The sequence below is a fragment of the Anabas testudineus genome, chromosome 6 (genome assembly GCF_900324465.2).
Source record: "Anabas testudineus chromosome 6, fAnaTes1.2, whole genome shotgun sequence".
In the NCBI taxonomy this organism is placed as follows: domain Eukaryota; kingdom Metazoa; phylum Chordata; class Actinopteri; order Anabantiformes; family Anabantidae; genus Anabas; species Anabas testudineus.
This window is the reverse complement of record NC_046615.1, coordinates 16432807-16455456: the sequence shown is the minus strand read 5'-3', so window position 1 is coordinate 16455456 and position 22650 is coordinate 16432807. Positions and strand designations below refer to the sequence as shown.

Genomic DNA, 22650 nt, shown 5'->3' with positions numbered 1-22650 from the left:
TGCTGTATGTCAGATTTAGTCACAGTTAGTTCACAGATGAATTTGAGTAGTAAAGTGCTCAACCTCTATATACAAAACATGCTAACAGGGTTCAGCCTTATCATCTGCCCTCTGGGTAATGTAATTAGAATATTTGATGTCTTTGTAAGATTAAATTGAGTCACTCTTGAGAAAATGTGGTGTTTATCACAATGGTGAGAATTCTACATATTTAGTTTCGCTTGTCAGAGCAGGAAGTAAAAAAACCCAACAATAAAATGTAAAAAATACAAAGGGATAAATGCAGAATAGTATGTATGCGTTTGCTTGCAGAACACAAATGTGCAAGTATTTGCTGTCTGTAACTGCAAAAAAAGAATCGGGAATAATGCCATTCACTACATCTGTCTTTGATGTCTAACATGTCGGCAGAAGTTGTTAAGAAAAAAAAATTAATAGGATTCCTACTGTGCTGTCCCCACATGAAACAGCCGTCGTACAGATGCACAGATGCTTCGAGAAAAATCCTCATTAATGAACATAATGGATGCACACATTAACACAATGCAGTGGGGATCAACAACAAAACAAATTTGAAACAGTTGTGGGTACTGGCGCTGTTATAAACGACTCATTAGAAAATCAAGCCAAACCTCTTTGAGATTTATGAGGGACCAATGTCAGCAACAGGAACTACTTACTGCTAACCACAGACACAGAGACAGATGGAAATATTCATATTTATTGACTGGTGTATAAATCAGTCAACTAATATGTTTTACGGAAAGAGTTTTGAGCCGGCCTGTGTTAGTTAGTTAGGTGGTGTGACACCACGGGGAGCCTCCAGAGCTTCTCTCAACAGCTTTTCCATGTTCCTCCGCTGAGGCCACTGTCAGGCTATAGGTGGTTCCAATTAAAATACCTCTCCCTAAATGTTGTAAAACGTGCCTTCGCCGAGCAGGAAATGCCTGCCGTTAGAGCATACTGTCACAGGGAGCACAAAGGCCTGCAGTGTGTCTATCTCCTTCTGATAAATTGTTTCTTGAACACTTTCGAGCTGTACCCACCCTTCCTAATGGCCTTCAGGCCCCAACAAAGGGAATTCTGTTATGCTTGCACGGCCAGGTCGGACCACTGTGTGTAATGCCTAGCAGGTGTGGAATATAAAATAGTTTTGATAGTTCGGCCCACAAACAGTTGCAGTGCATTATTGTCAGGGGGGTCTGGGCAGGCAGCAGCACTTGGCCTAGAAGGTTTACTTTTAATGAAAGTTGAAAAACTGGCAGACACTGCTTTTCTGCTAATGCAGCAGAATAACCTCAGCTACTGACATTGAGCCTCCAGCTCAGGATGTAAATAAAGAGGCTGGCCACTTGGGGAATCTGTCAGTCAGTGACTGTGCCTCTATCACAAAAAAACGTCTATGGTGTAGTTACAGTAGTTAGCACTACGGTTACAGTAATTTAACTGTCCCAGTGAGATAGACCTAAAGTATGAAGACAAAAACACACAGGCCTGTTTTTGTTTCAACCCTTTCTCCTAGAAATAACATATATATTACACATGTGTTTCTTCCAATAGCTTCATGAAGAAAGTAACTGCCGCCTGCAAATATATTTGTTCTGTGGAGGAAACATTCAGCATCATGCGCTGTGGTCAGGTTTTGGTTAAGATGCTGAAAAGATCATCATATCTTATATTCTATATATAAACTAAACATGTGCTGTCCTGTGCTTCCAGTTAGCGAGGAGTACTTTTATTAGAAAACTAAAATCAAAGCCTTTTTCGAACCTTAATGAAGTGCTGTGAGTGCCTAATCACCACCATAAAAACAGGAACAGTGACTGAACTTGTTAACCGATATTGCAGGAGAAACTAAATAAATGCATTGTCCATCAACCAAAGTCCTACAGTCAACTGAGTCTGTTGCTGGAGTGGAAAATGACTCCAGATCGCAACAACTCTAAAACTAAAACCTTGGCAATTCTCACTGTAAGTATGAACCTTCATCAAGTTAATTATCCTGCAAAAGGAAATGCTGTAAAAATAGTCAAACTGTATGGTTTTTCTGAGAACATTCATGCCGCCTGTTCTCCGACCATGTTGCTTATCTTAATGTATCGAGCCACGTACTAAGCTCCCCTCTCTGCTGCAGTTCACTACCAGATTTTATACTCAACCACTCACAGCAGGTTGACACATTACCTTTGGTTGAGAGCCTAAACGGACAGTGTCCAAGCCACAATAAACACAGCAGCTATTATTTGTGCTTCCAGTAATCTACCTACTCTTGAGCCAGATGACGCGAAGAAGATAACAGCACAGTGGCTGGGGCTGAGGGAAATGGAAGGTATTCAGTCGCTCCCCCTTTTTACTTGTTCTGCCTGATAAAAAAAAAGCCTTTATATTAGATATTGTAGCTTTGAAGTTGGTGTTATTCCTTCTTAACACTGTACGTCACTGAAAGCTGACATGATGGAAAAAGGAGGCAGAAGAAAAAGAAGCCTAATGTACTAATTAAGATTGTGCAGATTTGATGATGAAGCAGAGAGAAGACAATTGAAGCCATGTGTTCATTTTCTCCCAACCTCAGCTCTGTGTGTTCCCTCTGTGTTCTCTCGGCCTCTCACTTTTCTGAGCGGACTTATTAAATATTGGGAATGGTTATAAGTGTTTTGTTTGTTCCGTAAATACATTTGGATGTTATGGCTGTCTTGGCTGTTTTTGATAACACTGACAAATGGAGGATACAGAACATAAATTACAAACACTTTCTTCAACTCCACTAAATCTTATGATTGTTGTGTTAGTGCCTGCTTGAGAAATGATGTGTTGGCAGGTTGCCGATTGCTAAGAGACCATCAGAGGTCTGATCCCAACAGGGAATAGTCATCAACAGGCATGGGCACTGTTTCAGTGTCAATGCATTGAAGCCTTACCAGCTCCTATTTTCATTATAGGTATTTTGTAAAGGGCCAGATGCCTAGAACAAAATTTAAATGTTACTGTTACTCAGAGTCCTCTCAGCTGCAGCAAACTAAACCCAGAGACTCTCTGTACTTTGCAATTGTGCCTGTACAACCAGTGCTAGAAGAAGCAGCTGTGACAGTGTGTAGAAGTGTGCATTTGATTGTGTGTTAATTGTGGGGTTCTGGTCACTGGGGAGAGGCCCAGGTGTTTGTTTATACTCACACCGCCATAAGTGGCCATAGTTGGGGCCTGCTGCTGGGCTGGGCTGAGCTTTAAGACCAGACGACAAGGCTTTGTGTACAGAAGCTGCTCAGTGTGCTTACATTTACAGAACTTGTTCAAGTATCACACTGTCATTGTGCAAACAGACCCAAACAAGCCACTGACAGATGCAGCCCACACAGTTCTTTAGAGGAATCACTACAAAACAAAACAGTGTGCAAGGATATTTTTACAGTGCTGCTAATGCAGTACAGTAAACAATTATTAGTCCGAACCATCAGTTGCAGACTCTTGTAGCAGTTTTAGCATACTAATACTCAATTTTCTAAAGCAATGATATGATATAATGATACTATGGTATGATCTCAAAGTTTTGATACATAATTAAAAACACAATATTATATCAGAATTTTCCCTACAATTAACCTTAAACTACTGCAAATCATTGGTTGAATTTGAATTATTTCTTATTATTAGGGTGTCACATGTCAAAGAACGCTATTTCAAAACCATTTCTACCCTTCAAAGAGTAAAAATTCTCCGGGAAGCAGTTCTGGGAAGCGGAGTCCACAAGTGTTGTGCTTTTTTAGTGGTCAGCGAAGAATGTGCATGCACACACACTGATATTTGCAACTTTTGCAAGGAAAAATCAGACAAACATTATTTTTTCACATCTTGCTATGCCAGTCATTTTGTTATTTCAACTTTTTCCTAGTCTAGGACACTCTCTCTACCACGCTGCACTACATGTACACAAACATGCATACAGATGATACATACACATAAACACAAACATATTGTATTCATATAGTTACGGATGTGATAGCATACAATAAGTGGCTCAAAGTACATAGCTACTAATCAAGAAGAAACTACTTGATCAAACACCTGAACATGACATGTGATTGTTAAACATCTCATTCCAAAACCACAAGCATTAATCTGCTACTGTAGCAGCTCACCCACTTCTGGGAAAGTTTTCCACAAGACTTTGGTTCCTGGCTACTTGCTCTAGCCACAGGAGCACAGGGGCAAGTTGGCATTCCAATTCATGCAAACAATGTTTGATCCCATTAAGGTGAAGGCTCTCAGGAAAACCCAGAACACCACACTGAAAAAATTTTCATTATGGACTTTTTGCTTTGTGCACTAGGAGGGTCTTTTGCAAATGTTTGCTACAACATTCAACACAATATTGTCATGCCGTAAAATTGAGGGGACAGAGGTGTCCTAATGCTTTAGCGTATTTATGGTTTACATGCACATTATTTTGACACAAGCAAAGCTGAATGCATTGTACATCTAGGGAACTTGTTTTCACTTATGTGTCACATGATCTGCCCTAATGGCTGCAGCAGCATGCTGATCTGCCATTTTTAATAAATGTTCAAAAGGAAGCCATGAAAAATACCACTACGCGTAATCCTTTAATCTAAAACCACATGCGTATCAGAAAATCGCCACAATTTGAACAAATACTGTAGTAGTTTCTATCTACCACGAGCTGCAGACATTGTCTGGCTAGTCAGCTTATTTCTCCAGGCAGCAGCCTAAACCATTACCTTGGAAGACAAGAAACGTGTGTTGTTACAGGAACAGTTTGGTTTCGGTTTTAGATTTTAGCCATTAACAAAGTACAAGCTTTATGGAACAAATCTCCGCAAAAATACTTTTAATGGAAAACGTGTTAGAAACAGACAAAATATACAATATATACCAACTACGTTCACTATCATACTGTAAGACAGCACCCTCCGTCACTTTTTCGACAACATAAACCCTGACTGGATAAATGCACCACGTGCTGACCTGGGATAGGTCTTTGCATCTAATTTCCAAAAAAACATGGAAACTCTTGTGGAAACATATTATTTCTTCAAAACTATCCACTCAAATTAGTTTCTAAATTAATCCGAGGTGGGAAATTGGCCATGCAGTTGCAGGGTTATGCCTCATTTTACATCGAAAACACCTGGCTTCAACAATTGGTAACAAGTTTGCAAAGTGAGTAGTGAATAGCACTGAGTTAGTTTTGTTGCCTGGCCTAGTATGTGAGCTGATCCTAATCTGTGGTTCCAGACATTATTCTGTTCTAAAAACTCAGCTCATTATATGTATTCTGTCTTTACAATAGGTGTGTCCCTTTTATTTAGTTTTAAAAACTTTGTGTATCAAAATCTAAGAAATCCTTTAATACCAGTGTTAAATACAGAAAGAGGGAACACACATATGCACATGACGCACACATACTTGTAAATAAATGCAAATGATTTGTTTACAGTGTGCCAAATTTCAGATATGTTTTTTTAAAGTTGTCCCACACATTAAAATGTACGTTCTTGCTTTAGCTTTGAGATCAGATAAACATTTGAACATTAAACTAACAATGAGAACAAGCTGACACACAACAAACCTACACTATGTACTAACCAGTCCCACTATTTTGGCACACTACAGATATCTGTAATGGTGTTATGCAGCACAGAGTTCCCTAAAAGCGTATATTTGCAGGAAAACACTGGCCTCCATCAGAAGACTTTTGTGCATGTGACACAAACTGAATATAGTAGATGAAACACAAAGAGACTCGTTCTTGTTGAGGCATTGTTAATATTTTAAAAACAGGGAGACTGTGCTGTCTAGCACTGCTTGCGCATCCACAGCAGAAAAATAATGTACTGTATGCATAATAGCTCATACTCAAGTGCATGGGAATTAGCACAGCTGAGGTATTTAAGATGAATCTCCATTTTCCCCTTTGAAATTCACAAAAACAGTATTTAACCTGAGCTGTTTTAAGATAATCCAAACATAATGTCACAGTAATCACAAAGTGATTGTAAGGAATGCAATCTCTTCACTGATCACGGTAAATTATGCTGAAATAGTTCACACTGAAATAGTAATCATAACTAGTCTGATAAATTAAGGCCCTGTGTTTATCCAAGATTAAAAGCATCAATGTGATTTACTAGCAAAAAATAAAAAAAATGCAGATACAAACACAGTTGAGTGTGTGGAGACATATCTAATGATTCACTGCTTCAGTATTACTGATAACAATGAAACTATCAGATCAGGTTTTATGAAAAAACTGCATTCAGTCAAAGAACCCACCACACATAAACACTTTCATGCAAACATAAACCTGTATATGTGCAGAAATAGTCATCAGCGCTTACACAAAACCTGCAACATCCTCTACCCTCCAACACGTTTTCTCCTATAAACCACAAAAATCCTGCAGACAGAATCACGCATACAGATCTGTGCACATCTGAATCATGAGCTTGAGACTTGTGCTATCTTCAGCACTAATGTGCTGAGAGCTGATGTGCGTGTTAGTTATTCAGGTTAATGTGTTCGCCTGCGGGGCATATTTCCATTCTGGCTCCCATTGCACACACATCCTTTTCCAAATGGCTGCACCATTACGTTTCCCTCATGCTGATGTCTTTTGTATAACTACATCCACACTGTGGCCATTATAGGAGTCCTCCTTGAAGCATCTGTACCACCTACATGTATACATATACTGCTATGTTACAAACTAGCTTCTAATTAGTAGACTGAAACAAAGCTTGTAAAAGCTTGTAGGTAAAATTCCCAGTAGAAACTAATGGAATGGGATTTAAGTAAGTGCTTAAAGATGAGGAAGAGAAGAGTTGCAGCAAGTGATAACATAAAGACAAAACAATAGGGCATCAGTCATTTAGTTTAAGCTTAGGTACCTGCATATGAGAGTTTCATGGTACGGTTTGATGCTTGCGCTACGGTCCCTTCGAACAGGCCCCGGCTCAATGGTGGGCAGGCCTGTGGCAGAGGTGGTGGTAGTCCACGTGGAAGAAATCCTCCTGAGAAGACTGGGGTGAAGACTCCGCCTCAGACGCTGTACACACAAGAATAAAACCCCCGACACATATAAAGCCACTGGAAAAAAAATCTTCACATCTCTGTATTAGAAATGATAAAAATCTTCACCCATGATTAACTGCTGGAGTCAAAAAGCATGACTGAAATTGTGTTTTCATTTAGATAAAAGCTCTAAAAGTATTCCCACCTGTAAGACAAAGTCGACGCTTATTCACTTTGTCTCTAACCACATGGATCATCTAGACAAGACAATTGTTTTCCCTACATCTGCCCGGGATGAAAAAAATGATGCAGGAGATATAACCTGGAGATGTTTTCATGTCTGGGAGGATTACATTTGTTTCTTCACTAAATTCAAAGAGAATAAATACTGTGGTCATCACTGACTAGAGGATAGTGGCAGACAGCTGTGCCAGCAATGCTCCTCATGGTGCATTATCACATACAATGTCAGTATTGCATTGCACAGATAAATTACATCAGAGGGATTTTGCCTCTCTGTGTCTCATTGTCTCCATAAGTCTCCTTTGTCTCATTCTCTCCGCCACTTTCTTTATCTGGCTTTTCTTTGCTTTTTCTCTGTGATTCCCAGTGGTCTGTGCCTGTGTGATGCCTCCATCTGTTCAGAGCCATGCAGCAGCTTGGCACAGCAGCACTACACATGGCAGGCTCTATCTCTCAGTTTTCTGCAGGGTGACCTAGTAAAGATCGCCTGAGAATCCTGAATGAGTTCATTCACAGCGAAGCATCGTATACCGAGTGCGAGCACAAGCACTCATACAGTGTGCTTGTTTAGGACATTTAGGCAACACTTTATTTGTATTCAAATTAAATGAAGCACCATCACTTTAATTTAAGCCAAACACAGAAAATGATTTTGATGGTAATGTGCTGAATTCACTTTCAGATAGGGGTGTCAAATTGCAGGGTTACTGGTTACACGTTGAAGTGTCCTTGGTTAGGATACTGAACCCCAAACCACACTTTAAATTGCATTGATGCAGAATCTCAGCGCAAGGTGACAAAGAAATGTGTGTATTATGGTGCTATAAGATTAGAAAATCGTATTTCCAATGCGCTTTTATGGTGTTTACTGAAAATACATCAAAAGTACTATTTTCAAAGTGGATTGGTGGAGTTATGGTGGTGATTCAACATCAGTAGCTGAATGAAAAAACCTAGCCATGTTAAGAAAAGAGAAAAAAACATCTTACAACTTACAGCGGATGCCTGCTTCTGCCAGTGATTCAACTCTATGACTGGACTTGTCTCTGTAAATTGCCATTCCACTAACGTAATTTATATGCACTGTTAATGGCTTTTGTAGGCCAAACAGAAAGAACTTTAAAGTTGTGCACTGAAGAACAAAAGACAGCCATTTAGCATATGGAGGACAGCTATGCTACAGCCTGTCATTATATGAGAGTTAACCATGCATCAGCAGCTGCATTACATTTTAGAGCTATTGAGCATGTCAAAACATCTGCTAGAGGAGGAGATATTATAGCCAGATTTAAGCAGAGAGAAGTCTTTTGGATATACACACTAGACACCACTGCACCCTGACGCCCACATCATAAGTATTATTATGCTTCATTCCTTTGAATTGTCTCATTAGGGCTATGAACTATATATATATTCCTTGCATATATGACATACTGGTTATATATACTCTGGGCCCTATAGGATAACTTTAATATTGTTGAATTATTGAATTCAAGGCAGTTATTGCACTTATTACAGAACTGTATACGAACCCAACAAATGCCACCTGAGGAAGCATGAGGCGTCAGCGGGCAGCCATCTGCCTCAGCTGGCTGTGGTGATATTTTGTTTTTCCTATTTCTCTTTTGTACAGAAATTGTTTCCCTATTTAGTTGTATGTTCAGCGGCACTTGCATGTTTGTGTGTTTAGGAAATCTGCCCTTCATCATTTCTAGGGCAGACGGATATGTGAACAATGAGATTAAATATTGTGTAGAAAATAATACATTTACAACACTGTGTTTTAATTGTTCTTCTGACTCAGACTGTCTTGTGCTTTCAGTTGCCCTGGACACTTGTATACACTGTATATGATGTGACCCATTTTGTGATTTAATCACGGAAGCAGGCACACTAAATCCAAATCATCAGCTTATGGAATAAAGTCTGTGCTGCACAGCCATCAAAGTATTCCTGCCTGCTTGCAAGTGTTTTTTGCTTTTCTTTTCAAATGTTTAAATGAGGTAAGTGAAATCAAATTCAAGTAGTAGTGTGTGTTTTGTCTTTCAGGGTTTTTGTGTATGTAAGCATGTGCTTCTAAAGCGACAGCGTTTCTGCAGCACAGAGAACTTACTCTGTGTTAGACAGAGAAGGGGTTTTGCAAAAGCACTTGAAAGGCATTACTGTGCATCACGATGGACATCAAACCCTTAGCCAGCAGGCAGAAAAGCAAGCACCAGCAAGTCCTTCTGCTCCTTTACTAACCACCTTCCCTCTCCCTCTTATCCTTCTCTTGGGCAGATAGACCCAGTGCAGTGATTTCTGATGAGTGCAGCCTTACTGGCCAATCCACGAAGTAGTTTCTTTTAACAAAGTTCAGGTAAAATACACCTGTCGTACAAATAATTATAAGATGGCGTTGCAGCTAGTGACCACGCACCAGCTTCTGACAGCAGGGTTATGTATCTACCTTAGATAAATAGCTAGATCCATAATCATGTTGGGGATCCAGAATTGTTGACACACTCCTTTGTAACCTTTTGAGAGATGCGTTCACCTTCATGTTGCCTCCACCCTTCTCCTTTACTCATACACACACACACACACACACACACACACACACACACACACACATGCTGTCTGGCTCTGCACATCTGTCATGTTGACACAGCTGTGGCTATGAAAGGGAGAATAATGTTCTGAGCAGTTGACGCGCTCTATTTTTCTTCACTCAACTCTATGAAAATACACTCCCTCATTTGATGCTAAAAGCTCTGAGAGCAGGAAGCACTCATTAGCTGAAACATGGGCTAAAAGATTAACATGTGTGGTAAGCACTATGTGGTGTATAAATCATTTGGCCTTTATAGGGTGGACCACGTTTCCATTTAAGGATTAGTTCATCGTTTTCCAAACAAAATTGTTTTTTGTCTGGGTCTTGACTACTTTTGAACAATTGACTGACTTGATATTTAGTTGAAATGTACTCACTTTGATCTGGAGCTCCTTCTACAGCATATCTTAGCAATTAAGTGTAAATCATGACACCTAGGGCCTGATTTACTCAAGGTTTGCATGCACAAAAACGTGCAAACTTGATATCACCCATAAGAAGCGCGGCCAGCTGATCTGCTTAGGCTGCGCAGTGAAGACTGTGTGTTTCAAATCACAAAATAGTGCACGCTGTGACTTTGTGGAGTGTTGTTGTTTGAGCTCACAAAATCCAGGAAGGAGAAAACACTAATACATAAATTGATAACACACAATGTGGTTCATCGAGGCTGAAAGTAATTGCGGTGGCTGTGATTGCATCTGTTTTTATAATGTTTGAAAGCCAGGTGCAATCTGCTGGAGAACAGATGGCTGCTGTTATTTGGCCAAATAGGAGGCATAGGAAAAATGAAAGAATGCACTCTGGATGCATATTTACTACTTTTGTTAATATTTTTGACAGAAAAAAGAAGACAAACATATTGTCCAGCGATGCAGTTTTGGAGCTGTTGGGCAAGCGAAGAAGGAGCCACACAATAGCGCCAAGCCAAAACTTCTAGCATTTCCTCGTGTCTGGGTCATTCCATTTGCTGCTGTCTTCCAGAGTAGATTTTTATGTGTGTTTTCCTTGAAATCCTTGTTGCTGGGAATGGGCCGTTACGCAAAGTTTTTGTGCACTCAGGATGCGACTGAGGCCAAATGCACCTTTTTTGCGGTTGCTGGAGAGTTATAGGTGGCTGACCTAAAACATATGCAACCTGTTCCCTCTGTGCACCTGTGCATGTGTACGGGAATCATAGGCACACGCATTCTTTGAATGTTCAGATCGTGTGTGACTCCAACAGCGTCAGCTGCCAAACACTCCAGGTCATGATTCATTCATTCTGAAGAACAGTGTTCCTTTTTCCAACTTAGGAGATGGTGAGTATAGAGATGGCTGGCTTTTATGTGAGTCATAATAAGATTTTTAACATCTTATTTCAACAGAAAGGAGCATTTGTGTATGGTCATTCTCCCAACTCTCAATGACAGTGAAACACACAAAACCCTCTTTTAAAACTACAACCTCCATCATGTTTGCACCTCTTGTCAATCACACAGTTTTTTTAAGGAGATCACCAACAAAACACAATTTTGGTGATTTTCAAGATTGAGCACATAATTTACTACTCACAATTTGGGATCTTTGCAAATAGGAAGCTTGCTCTTTATTTCCTTACCTTGTGGATAGATGTCTTCTCTCCTTTTTCAGGTCCCTCCTCTGAATCGGAGCACGTGTAGGCATCGCTGGGGTTAAGCAGGGGAGCAGGGCGTGGCCGGTGCAGCGGCTGGAAGGTGAGCTGGGTGGTTAGCAGGTTGCTGACGGCCCGCAGAGAGGTGCAGGTGTTGGGGGGCAGAGAGGGGTCAGCCAACAGGTCTGTGATTAGTCCGTGGGCTTCTCCCATTACTGCTATGTCCACCATGACAGTGGTGCCTGATGACTGTGAGGGCACAGGGAGAGAGAAAAACAAGAAATAAAACATCATTGCTCCTGGAACTAATGTGAGTTGATGGTAATTAATGACTGCAGCTTCTTAGTGACGTGAAGAGCAGGTGCATAAACTATGTCAGCAGCTCCCTTGCGAGAACATAATATGGTTAACGGTGACATTGGTGCAACAGGCAGTGAAACTACGCTAAAGTTATGTTTTTGCACAAGACAACCAGCTTTATCTTTCCCACTAGAAATTAACTTTCTGTACAGTACAATTGTTTCGCACACTTTAAATTCACTGTTCTCATCTGCATCATTTGTGGCTGCAGCCAACAGAAGTTTTCTGTGAAAATACTCTGCCAAGGCCACAGTATGCTATTTGCCCAACAGCGAGCCACGGTTTCACAGAGTTACCAAGTGGTTGGTGAACACAGTGGAGCATTTTTTAGCAATATGTCTGAACTGAGAAATGAGTCAGTATTGGAGTAATGTTGCTCTCTGTTTGATCAACGCGTAAACAGGGAATGTTTTGCTAACACGTTTAACACAATTATAATGCACTGCCTGGCCATAAAAAAGTCACCACTTTAACTATTTAATTTAATTTCCTGGATGACCAGATTTTTCCATCAATAGATTTTTCTTCCCTAATGACACAAGCATATTCCAAGATGACGTGGTGGCCTAATTCCAAATAGGGTTCTTAGCAAGACCTCCTTATGCTCACCTTATTTCTCACTAGTAAGTTTGGATAGAAGCATCTGCCTAATGATTAAATGTAAATTGTTGAGAAAAAAAAAACTGTTTGGAGAGCATGAGGCATCATTTTCCACATGGACTGGCAAACACAGAGACCAAACACTAGACCTTAACGCCCTTGACAAACATTACACAGTGGTCCAGTCACATCATCAATACAAGATCTTGGTGAGAAATTACTACAGTTCATGCCAGAAATATATGTGGTGACACTGCATAAGCTTATCAAAATGATGACACAGCAAAAAGTGGTCAAAGAAGTATTAGAGGGTGAAACTTGGCCAGGCAGAGTTTGTCAGTTTAGTGTTTAAAGCTTGTTGTATGTTTAAGCATTTTAAATACATACATTACTCTCTACTCTATACAGTAAATAAAACTACACAATAAAACAGAAATAATTAAAAACAACATCACTAAATTCCAAATTTCTCACCCTTTTTGCAAAGATGTGAACATGGACCCTGACATGTGTGTTATTAGTGATCATTATCAAACTAGCTACTCTCATCAGAGACTGATTGGTGAAACAGATAAAATTGAAAAAGTGAAATGCTGCTTTCCCCTTTAAATGCTGATTGCACATTAATGCATCAGTAAAACTAATTAAACATTGTCGTACAAATATTCAGCTAAAAAATGGTAACACTGACACTACTTTCACTTTTGATATCAATAAATTTACAATTGGCCTGATACATCAAAGGCGAAGAGCGATTCAATAGCTGCCACAATCTGCGTGTAAATATGATGTTGAGGGACAATTGTACAATAGCTAAAGTGAACACTTGGCTGGAGTTCTGGCCCATGTTAATGGAGAAAGCATTATACAATGATAGTTTACAAAGCCAGAATCAAGTTGTACTTCAAAAGATCAATTAGTTTAGGAAAAATGAAACAACATGGCACAAAATAAAACACAATTCACAACAATATTAAAATACTAAAACAACAGACTATTGATTATAGACACCTATTCAATTCTACCAGGCATTATAAAGTGCATGCAGTCACATACTACATACACACCCACACGTACATGGAGTTACACATCAACGGCTTTATTTTATACCTTATACGGCTCCTTTTACCTAAGAGAGAGCAAAAACATGAAGCGGAACAGGGGGTGGTACTTCACAGTATTAGGAGTTGACATGCTTGCAGTCTGTAAAAGACCTCAACAACAACATTAGTCTGAAACATGTTCCGCACAGTTGTGCAGTACTTGATGCTTAATGAATGGACTCGTTAGCAATGTCTCAGCAAGAATCTGACCTTTGACTTCCACACTCCTGACATCTCAAAATGGCCAGCAGCCATCATCTGTTTCTGACCGTCTGCCCCGCAGCTTTGAAGGCACCAGCATAGTGTGAGCCAGCCTTGTTTTCACAGAGTAAAGCGAAAGGTTCACAACCCACTCTTAATTGCGAAGCCTAGAGCAGTTGAACAACCACAACTAAACACAGGTCAGTCTTGGCTGCAAGCTAATTTAGCTAATAAGCTCATGAGTTCCCTTTTCCCATAAAGAATGTTCAGATTGTTCTCCCCCGATGTCGTCGGCACCCAGAATTATTCTATTTACACTGGCTAAGTAGCAACAGGTTGACCTGCACAACATGCGTGAAAATGTTTCAATCGTCTCCACTTGTGGGAACAGGGAAGGTTTCGCATTTTATTTTCCTAGTCATATCAGATAAGTCACTCTATTTATACGATTTTCCTTTTGGTCTGCAAAAATACAAAAGGTGTGTGTTCAGCAGGTTAAAGGGCATTACTCCACATATGGCGAGCCGCATGTGGTCATGACACCCATTTATTGATAAATCTGACATATGAACAGCGGTTTGGAAATAGTTCATCTCTTTTAAAGACAATGATGGATGGAACATGGAACATTTCTGGACAGACGACTACTGTTCTCCTCCCATCTTGTCTAACAGCTACATCTTCTCTTCCCCTCTCTCCCATACTCGGCTTTAATGCATGATGTGAGGATAAGATGTAAACACCTGTCTCCCAGCTAATTTACAGGCTGATTTAGGAGTTTGCTAAAGAGGGGGTTAAAGGGAAATATGGCTGCTGGTGAACATCTGGCTGGACAGAGACAACAGTAATCCATAGGGGGTCTCAGGATCTCCAAACACATGCATGTGTGCACACAAACTCATGTACAACTTCTACCCTGGTTCTCACACAGCAAAAATCAAGTGAAAACACAAGAAACATATACAAATACTGGCACATAAATATTCAGTGACACTGGCATGTAAGCACATACAAAGGCAGCCATCCTTAGAATACAGCACAGAGATACACCTAGAGCATCGCATCACTAAGCTTGACAAACTCCAAAATGGACCTGAGGGGCCATAAAAGGGGAGGGAATGATGAATGTGTTGGGCATATTTTGCACTGGGAGCAAGCCACTTAATGCCCAAAACCTGACATGAAAAATAAAGTGTGGTGAAAGGCTCCAGGTGCACGGGTAGCGATTGAGACATGAGCTTTGGGTACACAGTGGGGATCTTGCTTCCTCTGGTATGTATTCTCTTGAAGAAGTTGCAATACCTGTCTGCATTAGAAAAATTATGTTGTTAAAGTATAAAAAAAAAAATCTCCTGTCTGACTTTGTGATACAGAGTTAGAGCTTCCCTATCCTCCCTGGGTCCAGCTCTTATATACGCTTTAAAAACTGCATCTTGGCTGGAAGACACCTTCTGATGTTGCATACAGTCCAACAATCTGCAGCTTAAAACATCAAAAAAATCATCAACAGACATCCCATAACAGATCAAATTGCGAGGACGTTACATAATATCATAGTGTTATATAAGGATTTCCTGTCAGGTTAGATGATCAGCTTCATTCATCAGCCGTGGCCAACTTAGCAGCGTTCACTGTCTGAGAGGATGGAACTCATACGAGCCACATACAGTGACCCCAGCATGGGAAACGGCATTTCTAGTAACACAGAAAAAGCTTTTGGGCAGATGTTAAATGCGTTTCAAAGTTCTTAATATTTTTCAGAGCCAGGGTGAATTTTCTTACCTCAAAAACACATCTGTTGTGTCGTAAATGTATGAATTTTAAACACACAGCTGTATATGTCTTTATTTCTCAAATGGTTCCTCAAATATAAACGTTATTTTCACTGCTGCCTTACAACCAACTCTCAGCAACACAACTTAAAACCGCCAACGACCTTCTGCCACTGGCTCACACTTCTCTCTATGGAGGTTTTTCTGAGAAAACACCCTTCAGAGATGGTTAAGGATCCAACACCTCAGACAGTTGTGTGGAGGATTTATGGGCGTAACTACTTTAAACTACGGAGACAAAAAAGAAAAAAGGTCTCTTTGATCATTGAAAAAACAGCTTCCTTGGTTTTGAAATGATTCGTCATTCATCTGTTTTCAAGTGAGATTAATGAATCGTTCTTTTTAACGGCAAAAACACACAGTCAGGGGCCATGAAAACAGCTGGCAGCGCCAGGAGTGCAGGTTGGAACAGTGACTCAAACTGAAAAACTGAAAAACCATCATCCTGTCAAATTTACACAATAGCACCAATATTATAATGGTTGATTCAGAATGAGATTTAGTGTTCAACAAAATAAAAACGTTCATTTTTGTCTTTTAGTCTGGCTTACTGGTCTGTGTATGCAGCACTGACACGGCGTTGAAGCAGATATGCTTCGTTGTTTTGTTGCCAAGAGTTAAATAAGAATTCTGACCTATCTGCTGTCTGTATAGAAATACAGGTGGTTAGTTTAACACAAAGAAACATCTGAGGTTTGCTGGTACTGTCCAAAGGCAGCAAAACTCATCTACTAAAACTTTTAAATCTCACACCACCTTTGTACCATTATAAACCAGTCCGTTGACCTTCTGTTATCCAAGAAGTCATTTTTCGGAGCATGTGGATTCTTTCTTGCTTCCAGCCATTTGGTATTTTTATGACTGGCCAGTCTTTAGCATTTAACTGGCAGGTGGCACAGTGCATTTAAAAGTTTCTGATTTGACAAATGCCAGGTCGAGGCGCACCTGCTGATACACAAAATTACCACAAATCTGTGAGATATTTAGTCACAAACCTCCAGCTTTTATTGTTATGCTCCATTTGACAAAAATGGCTACTATAGCATTAATAATCATTTTGTGTGACTGCTGTACAAGCCAACTCAAACACTAAACCATTCCTGAACATTTTGTTTTAACATTTTACACCGAATAACAACCGTGTACAATGATCAATGTTTCTTCTGCCTGTGTGAACACAGGAGACATGCCGCAGATTAACAACCGCTCAGCATTTAATGTAAACCAGAGCGAGGGCCAGTCAAAACAAACCGGCAATCACTCCTAAAGAGTTAAAAGGTGTTTGTCCACACAGCCTTTCTGTATTCCAGTTCCTACTGAACCTTTAGTTGTACTATAGTTGTACTATTCACACCAAATAAGTTTAGCAAATAAATCTTAGTGCTGGTTTAATCATGATATATATAGTATATACAGTATAAAACAAAGGGATGTTTTACAAATACAGTATGTGTGTACAGACAAAACTACATTTCACCTGTGAAATATGATCTACTTTGACTTTTACAACAACATAGAGGGATGGGAATATGATTGTTGGTGTTCCTGCTGTGTCCACATGTTTTTGCCAATAATTGCAGAAGACAGATGAAGTACATTTGGTGCAACAAACAAAACACTAATCCTTCTGTCTAATGATGAAAATTAATGGATACACAGACTGAGAGGTCACATATTTGTAATTTCTTGAGAATTTTTTGAAGATGGTCCACTACATGCACTTTTAATCCTTTGGTTCTCTCATCTAAACATAGAATCCTCTAAGCCTCCAGTAAAACACCAGTGATATGTGGGCTTCTTAAAATTGTGCAATGGTGAGAATATTATGTATCCCAGAGGAGATCTGCAGACTGGACAAATGCCTCAGGGGCCTACTGGAGAAAGAAAGAATTTGATTCCCTTAGCAAATGCATTTTATTAATGTAAGCAATTCTGGTTCTTCATAAGGCACAGAAACACACAGTGTAGTGCTTATTTTGCAATTAACCCCTCACAGAAATGCAGTATATGCTGAGCCAGAAGCTGGGTCATATGTAAAAATACTTCAGCGTGTCCATTACTTTGTTTGATTTGATTCACGTAGAACTATCAGCATGTTTGAAAAATGATCATTATGCAGTTTTCTATTTCAGTGGCAGTACGGTTAGTGTCACGGCCCTGATTATGTCTGCTGGGATGGATTAGTTGAAGAGATGGAACAGGATCCTGGGAGATGGTGATGTTTTCTACTTAGAAAAACAGATCAGTGATACAGTGTGAATCACAGCACAGCCGTAACACGAAACTCAACTGAGACGCTCAACGCTCCCCGTCTGAGTTCCTACAGCCAAAACTACACCCTGCAGCACCACTCTCACCCCCACAAACTGTGCTGAGCCAGGCCATTGGCTGCAGTCGGGATACAATTACATGCTATTACATATTTTATTAAAAGGGGAGGTGTTTGGGGATGTGGGGGGATCAAAACAAAAGAAATAATAACTGCCTCATTAAAGATTTAGTGGGAAAGGTCGAGCCAATTGACCCTTAGCATGCAGCTATCTCATCTCCAAGGAGAAGTTTATTTTGCCTTTCACATATTTCGGGGTGTTTGATTCCAACAAAGGAGCCAAATACGATTAAAAGAACAGATGTAGAGAGATAGACGCACAGACTAACTGGTTGAGGCAGAAACAAGACACGAAGGACAGAGCGAACCAAAGAGATGCATAAAGGAAAACAGACGGTTAATGCTGAGCACTGATTTATCACATGGTACGAGTGGTTAAATATAAACGGGTACCTATCTTCAGCACCGCAGTGTGCACAGTCAATACGTTATTCAAACTGTTGCAACCTGAATAGGCATACCACCAACAAAACCAAGTAAAAGGCAGAGGACTAGCAAGAGAACAGGTAGTTAAATGTTTTCATCTTTTTTTAACCTTGCAACTCCTAAACTGATCTCAAGTGATCGAGATTGTTGAAAGTGACTGAGAAATCGTTTACATGACTACAAAGTCGTAGCTTGTCTGCCTCATAGAGCACTTTTCCAGCCTTTCTGTAATTTAGAATAACAGTCACAAGATCTGCGTCTACAAACTTCTCTCTGATAATCTCTCCGGGTAATCTTCCAAAATGTGTTTTCAAATCAAATACAAATATTTAAATAGCTCTTTCCATGCATAACTTCACCGTCAGTTCCTAAGCTAAAATATCCACTGCAAGCCTTGGACAAAAAAGATGTGGTTTGGAGAATGAGCCTGCTGATGTGCACATGTTGGCAAATACAGCACAGCGGAGATCAATCAACTGCTCTGGACACCGGCTAAAGAGCGAGGTGTGTGATTTAAACACACTACAAGTCGCGATGGCATGGTGAAGCACAACCTGCCTCACTGACCAACAACATGGTCCAAGAAAGAAGAGCCAAGGGAAAATAGCCACAAGATGGCGAGAGATGCCAACATAAGCCTAGACTTCTTAGACGTCTCGTCAGTCTCTGGATTATTATAAGATTCCACTGACGATTGCACTGGACCAATTCAAATTGAAAAAAGACTGAACTGACCACTGAGTTTAAATGGCAGCTTAGGGAATGCATCAATCAAAAAATATGTGCTTGCCTACTAACCCCAAATAACAAATTGATTTGAGCCTTTGACAATATTTCAAAAGGCTAACATGCTATTTGAAAATGTTTCTGCTCTGCAGGGATAATACTGCAAGGCTGATTTTGGAACAGATATATCACTCTATACATTTAAGCATATCTAGGAAATTAAACAGTGTATAATTTGATTACAAGCCAATCCCACGCTGCACAGTTATGATCACTACTCATGAAATATCCCCTAATTTTCCCTCCAACCACAGCTTTGCGGCATTTACTGCTACCCAAGCATATACTACTTTGTCAGCACAGATGTGCCGTCATTTTTAAAAAATATTCTTCTGATAGGAGGACATGCATTAAACAACACACACAGTGTAAAGTATATGGCAATTCTAATGCTAACGGCAATGTTTGTTCTTCATGTACTCCAGAGTCCTGCCCTTTAGCTCCATAGCAGCTCAATTCATCAACTCCCAAACACACACACATATTTTGTCCCCAAAGATTGGAAAGGTAATCTGAAGGATGTGGCTGTGTGTGACTGCCCTCTACAAGCAGTGTCCGCTGTGTTGAGTCCTTCTAGTTTCAATTCCCTGGCCTTTATTACTAACTAAGTGTTGGGAAGTGACCCCTGTGGACATGCTGTTTAACAACAGCTAAAATGAGTGGGTAACACTCCCTAGTCCTGGTAGTATTTTAACTATTTGCGTCATTTTATAAGTCGTGTGTGAGCAAGTGACAGATCAGGGAGCTGTGTGTGTGTGTTTCTCTGTCAGCTGTTTATCGTTATTGTTTTTATTTGTGTTTTTTTTTCCTGTGGACAGTTCTAACCTGTGATCCTCGGGAGCCTCTCTTGTGGTCCCAATCTGTACGTGGGAGCATCTGTGGGAAAAATAGAGACAAGAGCATGTTCAGAGGCTACAACCATATTAGAGATATACTGACCTGTAGCTGGAAAGAGGAAGAAAAGGGGTGGCGTGGCAAAGAGTTGAGGAAGTGTGCGGCGAATGGAAACACTCATAAACGCAAAAAATGGGTTTTGTCTATTTTTTTTCCCCCTTTCCATTAAACACAGACGTCTAATGCGATTTCATAGTAAGGCTTGGTTTACTTTAGCTCCTATACTCTGCCTAAAGGGCTGGTGGAGGCTGAGGATTTTTACGCTGTCTAATTACCAACCACTGTGTCCTCCCACAGGCCTCATAAACCTGTTTTCCACTTTCTTGGGAGTCACCAAATGCATCAGTGCTGCTCTGTCACTGATTTTTGTTGAACACGTTGCAGGAGAGCCAAGTCAACATTAATCCCCCCCCTCCACTCCCGCGTCTCTGTTAGGGCTTTCTGCCCCAGAACTGAAAAGCTCTATGAACCCAGCATGTCGCTGTGACAAATTGCTGTAGCGCACTCTGAGGCAATGGGCTCAGCATAACAGCCAAATTGATAATTTAGGTGTAATTTACTGTGTCAGAGGAGGTCACTGAGTTGTGTCATGCTGTGAGTGAAAACATTAGGAAGAAACTGTTGGTTTTAGTCACCAGTTCTATGGGCCTGTCTGGACAGCAGAGATGTTTTGTGGAGGGTTTTCCCACAGTGCTGCTTTATTCTCAACAATAAATTGTGGAGTTACTGCCCATGTTCCCTTGTTATAAGGTAGGCAGGGCTTTAAAAATTTGCCTGTGAAAATACAGTTATATTTGTAATTTGAATTGAAGATTTGAAGTTATTGGCCACGCAGATCGTTTCAGTTTTATCTTGTTATCCAGGCCTTCAATACTTCTTCCCACAAACTCTCTGACGTCAACAGAAAGTGGAGTTGTGTTGCACACATCATTTAAAATGAAATCTGAAAAGTTCCGCTGCAATAACACGATTCATGAGTAATCGTGATGACCCACAAACCATATTTCTTCAGCAGTGTTTTCAATTTAGTTTTAATATTCTGATCACCAAATGTGACTTCACTGTATTTTGGTGGGTTGCACAATATGTGTGGTCTGTTGGATACTTGCTGGCTTAGTTATTGTACACCTCATTCTGTTTTCAAGGTTCTGACAAGAATGGCTGCTGCTCCAGAAAACACGGTAACCTTGACAGAACGAAAACAAGGTCGCCATCATAACAATTGCACACAATGAAATGCACACCTATTATTAAAGAGCAATGGTTTTTTCCACAGTTTGACATTTAGGGGGTTGTAAAACAATGCAGTATGAGGGGTTTGCCCTTTCTCAACAAACATCTTCATTCTTTTATTCTCCATTTTCCAGCCTGAGCACCACAGCTATGAAAAGCCTGGATTCCCCGATCATCAGCATCATATTGTGAGTGACTTTAAAGCTCCATCAAGCATGCACGTACATTCTCGTGCATTAAAATCACCATACGAGATGGAAAAGGATGTCAACAAGCAATCAGCTGTGTAAGAGGCTCATGTACGACATGTAAATTACTGTAAATAATAGTATAGGCCAGCCAGAGCCAGTGAGTGTGTTTCTTATTCTTTACTACCCTGATGACAGGGTTTTGCTTTTAAAGTAAAGAGAGCTGGCAGCAGGCTAGGCTGCGACAGAGTCCTGCTCCATTGGAAGGTCCTAGAAGGAGTGAGGCTCTCCAGGCGCACACACATAAACAGCCTTTCCGTCTTACAGTCTTATGTAACCCAACGTTTCATCTCCCTGCTATGAAAGAAAGACCCAGACTACACAGAAGTCTACTCGCTCGCTTTGATGTGCCAAAACAAAAAACCCACATAAAATCAAAGCTGGGCATAAAATTTGAGCGACTCTGATAGCCTCTTGCATGGAATGACTTAGAGGCCACAGTGGAAGTAATTTCCTCTGAGACTGGCTCCAAAAGTTTGACCAACAAATACACGTGGATGTATACTACTTACTTGCTAAACCAAACAGTGGATTCAAGCTGGTGCCGCTGTGTTCTGTTCTTGTTTTTTTGTTTTTTTTTCTCACCAAAGAGAAATGTGTGCAGCAAAAACAAAAGACAAAGAGTAGCATTATCAGTCACGAGAATCAAAAAATAGCAGCGCTAGACAATAACCTCACAAATACATATAGATCACTGCTTAAAAAAGGAATACGATGAGAGAAAAGACGCTATATGTCTTCTGTTCAAAAGGATAGAGAGCAGTGATATAAGATTATATTTAAAACATATGACAGCTCAGTGCCAATATTATGTCTGAAGTGGTAAAACTACAGATGAGTGATTTCTTAGATATCTCCTGGTTTTTCATGGACACCCTCCAGGCAGCATAACACAGCTGAAGCAGTAAAATTTCCAAATGGATTTGTTTTTGTCCTAAAGCTCCAGTGCACCTACTGGGAAAAATAACAACTTTGTAGAAGTTATGCCCTTTGTTTCACCCTCTGCTAGATTCATTATGCTGCCCCATAACTCAGAATAAGCCAGGTCTAGCAGAGGCTTTCCATCATTTATAGCAATACTCGTAATTTATAAGGGACTGAAACCAG

General features: G+C 40.2%; 1 protein-coding gene across 2 annotated transcripts in view; it reads right to left on the bottom strand.

Moving 5' to 3' along the window:
* LOC113166137 (cGMP-inhibited 3',5'-cyclic phosphodiesterase A-like) overlaps positions 1-22650 on the bottom strand; it is a 62779-nt gene that overhangs the window by 9974 nt on the left and 30155 nt on the right. The window contains exons 2-4 of one of the 2 annotated variants that reach the window (XM_026366101.1): positions 19994-20044; positions 11460-11720; positions 6903-7060 (exon numbers count right to left, since the gene is read on the bottom strand). In XM_026366101.1, the coding sequence (XP_026221886.1) occupies positions 6903-7060; positions 11460-11720; positions 19994-20044 (470 nt within the window). The remainder of the gene's footprint in view (positions 1-6902; positions 7061-11459; positions 11721-19993; positions 20045-22650) is intronic. The other variant, XM_026366102.1, reaches the window with a different exon arrangement.